Source organism: Caretta caretta, chromosome 10 (assembly GCF_965140235.1).
Source record: "Caretta caretta isolate rCarCar2 chromosome 10, rCarCar1.hap1, whole genome shotgun sequence".
NCBI classification, from domain to species: Eukaryota; Metazoa; Chordata; order Testudines; family Cheloniidae; genus Caretta; species Caretta caretta.
Genome location: NC_134215.1, coordinates 30,212,136 through 30,226,746, shown reverse-complemented (window position 1 = coordinate 30,226,746; position 14,611 = coordinate 30,212,136). Strand labels below are relative to the sequence as shown.

Sequence of the window (14,611 nt, the reverse complement as noted above, 5' to 3'; positions counted from 1 at the left end):
AGGGTGAGGGTAGGGGCAAAATCACACTTCTCAAGTGTGCTGCACCTGTTGTTTCCATTACTTTAGCCAAAGTGCAAAAGGCAGGCTCTGTTTTAATGTTCTCTGGGGTATGTCTACGCTGCAGTAAAGAACCCATGACACCGAGTCTCAGAGCCTGGGTCAATTGACAGGCTCTTGGGGCTTGGGCTGAAGGCCTGAAAATTCACAGTGTAGACATTTGGGCTGGAGCCTGGGCTCTGAGAACCATCCCCCTCGCAGGGTTTCAGAGCCAGGCTCCTGCCCGAATCTGAACATACAAAAGAACGGCCATTCAGGGTCAGACCAAAGGTCCATCTAGATCAGTATCCTGTCTTCTAACAGTGGCCAATGCCAGGTGCTTCAGAGGGAATGAACAGAACAGGTAATCATCAAGTGATCCCTTCCTGTCCTCCATTCCCAGCTTCTGGCAAACAGAGGCTAGGGACACCATCCCTGCCCATCCTGGCTAATATTCATTGATGGACCTATCCTCCATGAACTTATCTAGTTCTTTTTTGAACCCTGTTATAGCCTTGGCCTTCACAACATCCTCTGGCAAGGAGTTCCACAGGTTGACTGTGCGTTGTATGAAAAAAATACTTCCTTTTGTTTGTTTTAAACCTGCTACCTATTAATTTCATTTGATGATCCCTAGTTATTGTGTTATGAGAAGGAGTAAATAACAATTCCTTATTTACTTTCTCCACACCAGTCATGATTTCTATAGACCTGTGTTATCCCCCCTTAGTCGTCTCTTTTCCAAGCTGAAAAGTCCCAGTTTTATTAATCTGTCCTCATATGGCAGCCGTTCCATACACCGAATCACTTTTGTTGTCCTTTTCTGAACCTTTTCCAATTCCAATATATCTTTTTGAGATGCCCACATCTGCACGCAGTAGTCAAGATGTGGGCATACCATGGATTTATATAGAGGCAATATGATATTTTCTGTCTTCTTATCTGTCCCTTTCTTAATGATTCCCAACATTCTGTTAGCTTTTTTGACTGCCACTGCACATTGAGTGGATGTTTTCAGAGAACTATCCACAATGACGCCAAGATTTCTTTCTTGAGTGGTAACAGCTAATTTAGACCCCATCATTTTATATGTATAGTTGGGATTATGTTTTCCAATGTGCATTACTTTGCATTTATTAACATAGAATTTCATTTGCCATTTTGTTGCCCAGTTACCCAGTTTTGAGAGATCCTTTTGTAGCACTTCACAGTCTGCTTGGGAGTTAACTATCTTGAGTAGTTTTGTATCATCTGCAAATTTTGCCACCTCACTATTTATCCCTTTTTCCACATCATTTATGAATATGTTAAATAGGACTAGTCTCAGTACAGACCCCTGGGGGACAACACTATTTACCCCTCTCCATTCTGAAAACTGACCATTTAATCCTACCTTTTGTTTCCTATCTTTTAACCAGTTATCAATCCATGAGAGGACCTTCCCTCTTATCCCATGACAGCTTACTTTGCTTAAGAGCCTTTGGTGAGGGATTTTGTAAAAGGGTTTTGAAAATCTAAGTACACTGTATCCACTGGATCCCCCTTGTCCACATGCTTGTTGACCCCCTCAAAGAATTCTAGTAGATTGGTGGGGCGTGATTTCCCTTTACAAAAACCATCTTTGACTTTTCCCCACAAATTATGTTTATCTGTGTGACTGACAATTTTATTCTTTGCTGTAGTTTCAACTATTTTGCCCAGTACTGAAGTCAGGCTTACTGGCCTGTAATTGCCGGGATCACCTCTGGAGCCCCTTTTAAAAATTGGCATCACATTAGCTATCCTCCAGTTATTTGGTACAGAAGCTGATTTAAATGATAGGTTACAAACCACAGTTAGTAGTTCTGCAGTTTCACATTTGAGTTCCTTCAGAACTCTTGGGTGAATACCATATGGTCCTGGTGACTTACTACTGTTTAGTTTATCAGTTTGTTCCAAAACCTCCTCTAATGACACCTCAATCTGGGACAGTTCCTCAGATTTGTCACCTAAAAAGAATGGCTTGGGTTTGGGAACCTCCCTCACATCCTCAGCCATGAAGACTGATGCAAGGAATTCATTTAGTTTCTCCACAGTGGCCTTATTGTCCTTGAGTTCTCCTTTAGCATCTCGATCATCCAGTGGCCCCCTGGTTGTTTAGCAGGCTTCCTGCTTCTGATGTATTTAAACCAAAATTTTGCTATTATTTTTTGAGTCTTTGGCTAGTTGTTCTTCAAATTCTTTTTTGACCTTTCTAATTATATTTTTACACTTCATTTGCCAGAGTTTATGCTCCTTTCTATTTTCCTCACTAGGATTTAACTTCCACTTTTTAAAGGATGCCTTTTTGTCTCTCACCTTTTCTTTTACTTTGTTTAGCCACAGTGGCACTTTTTTGGTTCTCTTACTATGTTTTTTTTTTTAACTTTGGGGTATACATTTAAGTTGAGCCTCTATTTTGGTGTCTTTAAAACGTTTCCATGCATCTTGCAGGGATTTCACTTTTGGCACTGTACCTTTTAATTTCTGTTTCACTAACTTCCTCATTTTTGTGTAGTTCACCTTTTTGAAATTAAATGCTACAGTGTTGGGGTACTGTGGTGTTTTCCCCGCCACAGGGATGTTAAATTTAATTATATTATGGTCACTATTACCAAGTGGTCCAGCTATATTCACCTCTTGGACCAGATCCTGTGCTCCACTTAGGACTAAATCAAGAATTCCCCCTCCTCTTGTGGATTCTAGGACTAGCTGCCCCAAGAAGCAGTCATTTAAGGTATCAAGAAACTTGATCTCTGCATCCTGTCCTGAGATGACATGTACCCAGTCAATAGGGGGATAGTTGAAATCCCCCATTATTATTGAATTTTTAATTTTTATAACCTCTCTAATCTCCCTGAGCATTTCACAGTCACTATCACCATTCTGGTCAGGTGGTCGGTAATCTATCCCTACTGCTGTGTTCTTATTATTATAGCATGGAATTACTGTCCATAGAGATTCTGTGGTACAGTTTGGTTCATTTAAGATTTTTACTTCATTTGATTCTATGCTTTCTTTCACATATAGTGCCACTCCCCATCTTACCCATCTTATTATTTAGACTTCTAGCATTTGTGTATAAGCACTTTAAAAACTTGTCATTTTTTAGCTGTCTGCTATTATATGATGTAATTGAATGGGACTCTTTTTCATTTGACATTTTCTCATCAGATCCTACCCATATTTTATCATTTTCCATTCTCTCCTCCTTACTAGTACATAGAGAATCTCCATTAATAGATCCTCCCCTAAGGGATGTCTCTCTCCGAATCACATTCTCCTCCACGCCTGTCGGCTTTCCCCCAGCCCTTAGTTTAAAAACTGCTCTACGACCTTTTTAATATTCAGTGCCAGCGATCTGGTTCCATTTTGGTTTAGGTGGAGCCCATCCTTCCTGTATAGGCTCCCCCTTTCCCAAAAGATTCCCCAGTTCCTAATATATCAAAACCCCTCCTCCCTACACCATCGTCTCATCCACGCATTGAGACCCTGCAATCTGCCTACCTTGTGGAACTGGAAGCATTTCAGAGAATGCTACCAGGGAGGTCCTGGACTTTTTTGACTCAACATCTACATTGCAATTTTAAGCCCTGCAGTCCAAGCCCCAGAGACTGATCTGGGTGACCTGGGCCAGCTGCAGTCATGCTGCAACTCTTTTATTGCACTGTAGACATACCCTGGAAGGTGCATACATGTGTGGGTTCCAGCCCTTTGCCAAATGACATGGAAGTTGCAAAGAAAAAATATTTATAATAGATGAAGGTTTTCTGCATGGTACCATGGGAAGAACAGCAGCAGCTTTATTGTGAGCAGCTCCAGGAACGCTGATGAGTTGATATGATATCGGTGGCTGGTGGGGATGCTGTGTTAACAAACTCTCCCTGCCGATTCCAGAAGGCGCTGGACTTCCTGTCTGAGAACCGCACCCTGCACAGCAAGCTTCAGGTGGCTGAGGTGGTTCAGCAGCAAGCCCACAGTGCAGAGCAGGACTATGAGGAAGTGATTCACCTGCTCGAGGCTGAAATCACTGAGCTGAAAACTCAGCTGGTAGGGAAGAAAACAAAGCATGTCTCTGAAGCAGAGGTAATGTACCCCGAGGGCCCAGGAGGGGATGGCTGGGGACTCAATGGACCAGTCGGAAAAGCCTCTGGCTCTTGCTTTTGTAATAACATTTTATTGATAGATTGATTGTAATTTGTAAAACGGAGGCTAGCAGATTTCCAAGGCTCATGCTGATATTTAATATGATTTCCAGTGACCAGATCCAAAGAAAAGGCATCCTCCACAACAGTTAACACCCAGGCTAGCTCCTCTGCTAATCGCCATTGCTCCACGGACGCTGCATGTGCACTAGCTGAGAATCTCACCCCACCCTCCATTCCTAAGCTCCAAACTCAGGCAAAAACCTCAGAAGAGAGATGTGTCTTGTACCAGGCCCTGAAGGTCAATGACTGGGTTAGTGGGCTAGCATGGGGAGCAGATTCCAGAATGGGGGGCCTTTCATTAAGAGTGCCCAGCCCCCAGGTGGTTCAATCTAGGGACTGCTACCCAACTGATCATAACTATCATGAGTAACGAAGAGAGCCACATGGGAGCCAGGTCTCAGACTGAGACCACACTAAGGCAGATTAAGGTACAGACCGGTAGACATGAGATGTGACTTTGCCAGCTGCTCCTAATTAGGAAGGGCAGTCCCATATTTTAGCTCAGTACTTTATTTCTACCTGCTCTGCCCCTGCAGAAAGTCTCTCTTCTGGTTCAATGGAATTTAAAGTTACATCATCCCTGTCTGTCCTGTAATTGGGCTCATTTGTCGCAGCTGTGGGAGCCCATAGTCTGTTCATGCCCCTGTCTTTTTTCCAAGCAGCCTGAGAACAGTGCTGGTATGAATGTAGCCCCACTGCCACTCTGTGGGAAGTTCTGTCATCACTGAGGTCTTTGCTGTCCGTGTGCTTCTGTTTTCAAGCCTGTCATTAAATTGGTGCCTCCAAGAGCCTAAAGTGGGCTGACGCTATCTCCCTTCTCTTCCCACCTCCTTCTTTCCACCTCAGGGAGGCATTCTGGAGCTGAAAAGACGGCTGTCCCTGGCAGATGGCCAGTTGCGGAAATCTGAAGTCATGCGGAAGCGCTTGGAAATCTGCAACAGGAAGCTGCTCCTGTTTGTGCAGGTGAAGTATTGAAATGTGGCCACTGTCTATAGGAGCTGCCCTTAGCTGGTTTACTCTGCCTTCTGTTACCATGACAGTCAAAATCACTTCCTGTTCTAGATGTTAGATTGTTTATTCTTCCATTGGATCCTGGAAAGATGCCCTCTGTTAGTGTCAGGAGAACCTATTCAGTACAAACCTCCATAGAACTTACACATGTGGGAGCTCTGTATACCCAAGGGACTAAAATCTTCCCTCTTTTACTCGTATGCAACCCCCAAGAAGCCCAAGGACTAGGCCCAGAATTCTGATGGTCCCTATTGTATTCTACTGAGGGTTTAGCATGTGTACCATGTGCCCCGAGTTGGAGAATTTGAAGGTAGTGTCTATTGGTCTGGGCATGCGCCCAGGCTCGCCTCGTGGTTTCATCCGAGGTGATAAAGGGTGGGGACCACATCTCCAGTTCCTTCTCACCACTGCTGAAAGTTCTGTGTCTTCATCTCTTATGCACCTTTAAATACATTGTTGTATTATCCTAGTTTTAGTGAGCAACGTAGACAGATTAGGGGTTTGTTTCTCTACCCCCTCCTCCCCATCCCGTGTTCCCATGAGCAGGTACTGGACTATGCCGAGAACACTGGGCTTCAAATTCTGTGTCTCCTGCCCGTGTTCCCTCTTGGTTAACAAACACCAACGCCACCTCTACTGCTTGGGGGAAGCTCACGCTGCATCCAGGTGTAGTATCTGCCAGTCCTTCCCCAGCCGTACCCGAGAAGGCTGGGCTTCCCGCCTCTGGAAATACCTCATGGAAGTCACCATGAGGCCTCACTCGGACCTAGGCCAGGAGACTGACTTTCCGCCCCGCCCCCGGGACATTGGCCTGAAACCTCAGGGAGTGTGCCTCCTGCTACCAAGTCCAAATCTGGCACCAGCAGTACCACCACCATGAAGCCCATGCTGGGGCCCAGTCGGGAGGTAACGAAGCCATATCTATAAGCATTGGAATAAGTCTTCCTCATAAACGAAGGAAGTGGATGGTCCTTCGATGAGTTCGAGCCAGGGAGACAGAGGGCGCTCTAAACCACATAGATACGACAAGAAGTCCCACAAGCAAGGTGATCCAGCAGTCCTGGGCACTGGACCACAGGGACTGTCAACATCAGTACTCCCAAAGACGCAGGATCTGCCTGCTCCGGGGAAATCTGCAGCACCACAACCAGTTCCGAATAAAGAAAGGGTATCTCTAACACCAGAGAGATCAAGAACAGTGTTTGAGCCCAGGGTCTTCGCACTACTTTTAAGGAGACTATTTCCCCCCCTCATGATATGCCACAACTGCGAGACCCCTTACCTCCCGCTCCGACAGTCTACATACTTTCACCGGCTCTGACTGTATCGCCAATGGAACTGGAGTCCACCTTCTCATCCTGCGATAAGTTAGATGCTGGAGAGGGACCATCGATGTTGCACCAACCGTACATGTACTCAGGAAGGCTATCCCAATCTTGGCAACACCCTCCGCTCCAACCACCGTGGAGCCACTGGTTCCCCATGCCAAGGGGACCGCCTCAACACCCTCTGGATCCAGCCTTCTGGCCTTATTGGGGCCCTGCCCCAAAACCCCCACTCAGAACCTTCCCAATCCACAATGGAGCAATCACCTGCCTCCCCATTGAAGGCCCCTTCTAGCAGGCGCTTGGATCTGTTCCTGGAGGAGGAACCCCTCAGCCTGGCTCTGAGGGTGCTGCCATAAACAGCGAGATTCCCTTCCTCTTCCCCAGAGAAGGCAATGACTACAGTGTCCCCTTCACCTCCACACGACTTTAGGCAGTTGCTAGAGCTACAGTGCAGAGTCATGGGGGAACTCCACATTCCCCTAGAGGAAATTCAGGATACCCAGCACCAACTAGAGTCACATTGCCTATTAATGATGCCATACTTGAACTGGCCAGGACAGTATGGCACACACCAGCCACGTGCCCGCCTACCCCCAAAGGGGCAGAAAAAGCCTACTATGTTCTGGCTAAGGAGTCTGAGTTCCTTTTCTCACATCCAACCGTCCTCCCCCCACCCCCCAAACTCCCTGGTGGTCCAAGCAATGACTGAATGAACCAGACAACCCCACCCATGCTCCACACCATCCGACAAGGAAGGCAAGTGTTTGGACCTTTTTGAGCATAAGGTCTTTTCCTCAACCAGACTCCAGTTCAGGATTTTGAACTATCAGGCATTACTAGCCAAATACGACTTCCTGAATTACAGCAAACTGGAGGAATTTGCTGATGGACTCCCACAACAGGACCGGACTTGTTTCCAGGCAATCTGAGGAAGGGAAGCTGGTGGCCAGAACAGCGCTCCAATCGGTGGTGGATGCGGCAGATATTTCTTCAAGGGCAGTGGCTATGTACAAAGATATGTGTAAGGAATCTTGGTTCCACTCTTCCGGTTTTGCTCAGGAGGTGCAAAACACTGTTGCAGACCTCCCCTTCGATGAATCCCATCTTCTTAATTAAAAGATGGATGATTCCATACATACCCTCAAGGACTCCAGGACCACCCTTTGCTCGCTGGGCATTTACTCGCCTCCCCCAAAGTGTAAGTTCCACTGCCCGCCACCCACACATCGCTACAGATCCCACCGGTTTTACTATCAGAGATCTTATGAGCCACCAAGGAAGCGACAGAAACCCCAGAGATCCCACCCTCTGGGACCCACATCACAGGCTTCTACCTCACAGCTTCCACCCCTAGGCTAAAAGATATTTCTGAGTCAACCTTCAGAGCTGTCAACCACTTTTCCTACCACCTTACGATCACCCTACCCTCTTTGAGGGTCATGTAGCTCTCATCTTCCAAGCTCAGAGTGCAATAACAATGGACAAATGGGTGATGAATGTCATCCACCATGGCTGTATGATCGAATTCGTCACGCTACCTCCTCTAAACCCCCTCTCTTGATCTTTCCTCAGGGACCACTCTCACGACAGCATCCTCACCCAAGAGGTGAACTCCTTACTACAATGGGGAGCAGTAGAATGCATTCCCCCAGAATCTCAAGGGATGGGATGCTAGTCAACTTACTTCCTGATACCCAAGAAGAAAGGTGGATGGAGACCAATCCTGGACCTCCAACATCTCAACTGCTTGATTCACAAGCCCATTTCAAATGGTCTTGCTGGCAGTGATCATCCCATCCCTAGAAAGAGGCAGATGTTATATGACTCTCGATATGCAAGACACTTATTTTAATATCAATATCCATCCAGCCCATGGGTGCTTCCTGAGATTGACAGTTGGCAACCACCATTTCCAATATAGGGTGCTCCCCTTCAGAATAACTTCCACCATTCCCAGAGTCTTTCACCAAGGTTTTTTCTGTCATAGCAGCCTATATCAGATGTTTCTGGGTCTTGGTATTTCCATATCTCAACGACTGGCTCTTAGCCACATAGTCCAGGCACGAAGCTCAAGTTTCAACTTCAACGTTGCTTGGCCTTCTTTTGTCCCTCGAGTCAGTATAAACATCGAGAAATTGACCTTTGGCCCCATACAATCTCTGGACTTTATAGGGACCACCATCAGCTCAGTCACAGCACAGGCCTAGCTACCAAGGGACAGGTTCCAGACGCTGTGAGAACTCGGAACTCTCATTGTCAACAATGAGGACTTGCCTGACACTCCTTGGCCACATGGCTTTGTGCACATACGTCACTGCCTTCGCTTGTCTTCATTCAGTGCCTCCAGTTTACTCTCCCAACTGTCATGCCATGGACCTCATGCTGGCAGTTCCCCACAGGGTACTCTCACCTTTCCAGTGGTGGACAGACCCACGTCATGTCTGCGTAGGGGTTCCCTTCCTCCCCAGACTAGATGATCATCACTGACATATCCTTCATAGGCTGGGGAGCGCACATGGATGATCACATGACACAGGGAATGGGAATCCTTGGGAATCCAGGATGCACATCAACATCCTGGAACTCCGAGCTGTAAAGAAAGCATGTTAAGCCTTAGTCCTGTTCATCCATTCCTATCAGGTTCTTATCATGTCAGACAACACCATCACTTTTTTCTACATCAACAAACGAGGGCATCAGATCAACCATTTTATGCACAGAAGCAGTCCATCTCTGGAGTTGGTGCATCACCCACCAGATCCTCTTTTCCGCAGCCTGTCTCCCAGGGACACCGAAAGTGATTGCGAACTTGCTCAGCATGCATTTTGCAATTGACCACAAGTGGGAACTCCATGGCTCAGTAGTTCACATCTTCAGCAGCTGATGGGGGATGCCAACCAAAGACCTTTTCACCTCCCACATAAACAGCAAATGCAACAAGTACTGCTCCAGGGGATGTCTCAGCCACCACTCTTGGGTGATGCTCTCATACTCTCTGGGTCAGACCAAATTAACTACAGTATGCCTTCCCTCCTCTACTGCTCCTACCTTGAGTACTCCACAAGATCAGGCGAGACAGAGCAACTGTCATTCTGATCGCCCCCTACTGGCCCAGACAATTCTGGTTTCCCAACCTCCTTCGTCTGTCAACCCGTCCACCAATTCCCATCCCCACCTTCTCCAGTCTGCTGACACAGTACAACAGTGAGATCAGACATCCCAATTCACAGGTGCTCCACCTCATAGCTTGGTATTTGGATGGGCATCTGCTCTAGAACTGACTTCTTCCTCAGCTGTGCAAGACATCCTCTCCAGCAGCAGGAAAGAATTCGGTATTTATTGTCACTGAGCCAAGTGGAAACTCTTTGCCTCCTGGGACCAATAAAAGGGAATTTCACCAGTATCAGCGGGGATCCCCCTCCTCCTGGACTACCTCCTGTCTTTGAGGGCATCATGTCTTACCCTCAACTCTGAAAGTCCACCTAGTGGCGATTTAGTTCATTCCACCCTCCCCCCGAGAAAGGGCACTCTATCTTTACATACCCACTAGCTGTGAGGTTTTGGAATGGTCTCATCAGAACCTTCCCACCTGTCCAACCCATTGCTCCCCAATGGGACCTGAAGCTAGTTCTATCTGTACTAATGAAAGTACCCTTTGAAGCATTGGCATCATGCTCTATGTCAAGAGTGGACAAACTACAGCCCGTGGGCTGCATCCGGCCCGTCAGATGTTTTAATCCAGCCCTCGAGCTACCACCAGTGAGCGGTGTCGGGGGCTTGCCCCACTCCACGCATACCATGACTCCGCACGGCTCCTAGAAGCAGCGACATGTCCCCCCTCCGGCTCCTACGCGTAGGGGCAGCCAGGGGCTCTGCACACTCCCCCCACCCCAAGCATTGCCTTGGCAGCTCCCATTGGCCAGGAACCACATCCAGTGGGAGCTGCAGGGGCAGTGTCTGCGGACGGGACATCACACAGAGCTGCCTGGCCATGCCTCCGCATAGGAGCCGGAGCAGGGACATGACGGTGCTTCCAGGAGCTGCAGGGGTGGTGCCTGTGGATGGGGCAGTGCGCAGAGCTCCCTGGCTACACCTCTGCTGGAGGAGGGACATGTTACTGCTTCCGAGAACTGCTTGAGGTAAGTGCTGCCCGGAGCCTGCACCCATGACCTCTTCCTGCATCCCAACCCCCTGCTCCAGCCCTGATCCCCCTTTGAACCCCTCAGTCCTAGAGCACCCTCCTGCACCCCAGACCCCTCATCCCCAGCCCCACCCCAGAGCCTGCACCCCCAGCTGGAGCCCTCACCCCCTTCCACACCCCAACCCCCAATTAAGTGAGCATTCGTGGCCCGCCATACAATTTCCATCCCCAGATGTGGCCCTCAGACCAAAAAGTTTGCACACCCCTGCTCTATGTCCCTCTCCATGAAAGTTGCCTTCCTTGATGCCATCACTTCTGCGAGAAGGGTCAGTGAACTCGGAGCCATGATGGCAGACCCCCTTTCCCAATTTTCCATAAAGATAGAGTGTCCCTGTGCCTGCATCCGAAATTTTTGCCAAAGGTAATCTCCCACTTTCACATCAATCCATTTACTTAGGCTTTGTCTACACTACAGACCTTACAGCAGCACAGCTGTACCACTGCATCTGTGCTGCTGTAAGGTCTCCCATGTAGCCACTCTGTGTCTGCTCTCCCGCTGGCGTAATTAAACCACCCCCAATTGAGTGGCAGTAGCTATGTCAGCAGGAGAGCGTCTCCCACCGACATAGCGCTGTCCCCATTGCTGCTTTTGTCAGTGAAACTTATGTTTGTCGGGGCATGTTTTTTCACACCCCTTTGACCGACAAAAGTTTTATTGACAAGAGTACTAGTGTAGACAAAGCTTTACCTTATTTCTTCCTGAAGCCACACACATCTATAGAGGAATGATGACTCCACTCCCTAGACATCCAACGGGCCTTAGCCTTCTACCTGCAGAGGACAAGACCCATCAGGAAGCTCCCCAGACTGTTTGTTCCAGTAGCAGAAAGCAGGCAGTCTCTACCCAGAGAATCTCCAAGTGAATTTAGGTTGCATTACACTTTGCTACCAACTCTCTGATCTACCTCCCCACACTGGGGTGTGGGCTTATTCCACAAGAGCCCAGGCTTCAATCCTGGCCTCCCTCCAGGACAGGCCGCTCTGGGACCTATGTAGAGTAGCCACATGGAGTTCTGTGCACACCTGCAACGCACTATGCCTTAGTACAGGACTCGGCAGTAGATGCCTCCTTCGGCGCAGCAGTCCTTCACATGACCATTCCATCTTCATCCTTACACCCTCCTCTGGCTTAGGTACTGCTTGTTAATCATCCTCGGTGGAATACAGTAGGGACCATCACTCCAAGAAGAAGAAGAGGAGGTGCTTACCTGTAACTGGAGGTTCTTTAATATGTGTGGTCCATAGCTGTATTCCACTTCCCGCCCTCCTTCCCCTCTGTTGCGGATCTGTTTGGTTTGCTGTGGAGAAGGAACTGGAGATGCAGTGAAACCATGAGGTGAGCCAGGGCGCATGCGCAGACTAGTGGACACTACTTTCAAATTCTCTGACTCCGGGCGCATGGTGCTCATGTGCAAACCCTCCGTGGAATACAGCTAGGGACCACACATTCCGAAGAACCTCCAGTTACAGGAAAGTAACCTCCTCTTATCTGACTGTAGCACCCAAAGGCTTCAATCAGGGCCCATCGTACTATGTGCTGTAAAAACACATGCCGGCTACATTGTGCAGACCCAAGTCCTAGAATAACTAGGTGTGACTCAATCCAGAAGACCCTCATATAGTGGACACTAGAGGCCAAATCATCCCTCCCTTCCTGCAGTAGTGAACGCTGACCCTGTGGAACCAGTGCAGTTCTGCTGTGGAAAGGGGGACAGGATCTGGGGAATCCACACAGGAAGTCCACACCCTGAGCACCATGGAGTTTCCTTCTTGCAGGCTCTCTGCATCCACCACAGTGGAATGCTGGGATGCCATGGGTGGGGAAGAACCGGGCTGGTGGATCTACCCACTGCTGTCCCCCATGGAGGAGAAACAAGGGAGTTGTGAAGGACCCTGCAGCACTGACTGTAGCTGTATCTTTGTGCTGTTCCACACGCCAGTCAGAGGGAATTCTTACCTCTCCACCTCCTGTGGTTTTCCACAAGATGCAGCCCAGATACTCGGGCTGTGACCTGGTTCTGGAATTTTGCCATTTGACTGTGACTTACAATCTAGTCCATCGTGTTAGGAATTATTTTAACCTTACCTTTTGATAACTGACTAGTCATTTTTCTCATCACATGTCATATATCAACTGGAAAACCAATTTTGTTCCCGCAACACTTTTCCGTAGGTCTGCTCTAGACTCGTGCCTAAAATGTTTTTCTCCGTTTCATTTGCTCTTCCTCCCCTGTCATGGCATGTAGTAATCTGACATTCTAAATGTACATTGAAATGGCAATGTGATACAATGGTACACTGGCCAGCCCTCGGGGAGCTGTCTTTGACTCAGCATACCTGCTACGGGGCTGACCAAAGTCCATTGAAGTCAATGGAAATCATTCCATTTGAGGAAACAGTAAAATGAAAGGAAGAGCAGATTCTATATCCGTTGTGCTGGAGAGAGTGGAAATTAGACTTCTATAGGGCAACAGAACTACAGAGCTATAGCAGTAGATAGTGGCTTATATAGACATTGATGCTGGATATTGGAGTATATAAGTACTGATTTGACTCTGCCTCCTCCTTCCTGCTTGCTACTTGGACTGGCTTATCCCTCTTCTTGAATGGGTTGGGCCCTGGCTTCTTTTTTGTGATGCCTGGTGCCTTCAGCCAAGGTGACTCTTTGCAGTGCCTGAGGCATGAGGGGTGCTGTCCCTGGGGAAAACTGAATAATGTTACCACTGCTGGCAAGGAGCATAAAACCTAGTACGCAAGACACAAAGTACATCAGCACGAAGCCCAGCAAAGAAATGATGCTCCCAACAATAATAGCATAACAAAGGGGGACTTTATTGGGAGCAGGAATATAGGATCTGGAAAGCAAAGGCTTAGGGTTAACTAATAAGTACTAACACATCAACAAATTGTCCAGTGTCCTCTCTGGCACCTTCCCAGGTATATGAGATGCCGGGGATGAGTCTGGAGACAGGTGCAGCAGTGCTGTGAACGCTGGCTGGCTTAAACAAAACAAAGGATTCTCTTACAATGTCTTTGCCCCTCTCCTGGCTCCTTGGTCTGGAGTCCTGTGGAGTTCCTGGCCGGCTCTCGTGAGTCAGGCTCCCTGAGCTGTTCTGCTTCTTGCTCAGCTCCCAAAGCTCAAAACTGAAACTAAACTAGTTTCTTTGTCTCTCACTGACTCAGGCTGTCCCCTGACGCTGAGGGGCTGAGCAGCACCGACGTGTTACTGGCCCAGCAAAATGCTTGTCCAGATCACACCATGCAAAAGCCTCCCTTCAGGCATCAGCAGGAGTTTCTAGTCCATTCCGTCCCCACCCGTGACTCCAAGCATGTTTGAAATGGAATCAAAGGGCTCTGGACGCCATGACTTTTACAGTCCCTAGGGTAATTAGTACCCCCTAGAGGCTGCGTCCAGAGTTCCAGGAGCAGGTGAACTCCAAGTGGGTGGGTTACACAAACATCGCTGAACTTGGAGGGACATACCAGCAGCCCAGAATGCCTTCCTCATATATATTACTTACTGCTGTTTGGGAATTCTCTTTCTGTGCACATTGCCGGCTCCGTCCATGGGTGGGCATGCCTTCAAGAGCAGGACCAAGGCACAGAGTGTGAATAATGGGGAAGCAGGCACTCTGAAGTACAGCCTGAAAAATTATTCTTTAAGAGTGGGTTTTTTAACCTTGCATCTGATACATTTTAGTGTCTGGATTAATTTACATAATGTCTGTATATTTGCATAGGATACACGTTTTGCTTCTGTTGCAAAAGGCCTTGAGATATTAGCTTCAAGGGCAGTGAATAAACAGAAG

At 48.0% G+C, this 14,611-nt stretch overlaps 1 protein-coding gene across 6 annotated transcripts in view; it reads left to right on the top strand.

Annotated features, from left to right (window-relative positions):
* LOC125643839 (syntaxin-binding protein 4) overlaps nucleotides 1-14,611 on the top strand; it is a 122,631-nt gene that overhangs the window by 102,359 nt on the left and 5,661 nt on the right. For all 6 annotated transcript variants that reach the window (XR_007358843.2, XM_075132804.1, XM_048867040.2 and 3 more), the window contains 2 exons: nucleotides 3,952-4,140; nucleotides 5,109-5,225. Coding sequence is in view for 5 of the 6 variants with exons in the window: in XM_075132804.1 (XP_074988905.1) it covers nucleotides 3,952-4,140; nucleotides 5,109-5,225 (306 nt within the window). In the remaining variant the exon portion in view is untranslated. The remainder of the gene's footprint in view (nucleotides 1-3,951; nucleotides 4,141-5,108; nucleotides 5,226-14,611) is intronic.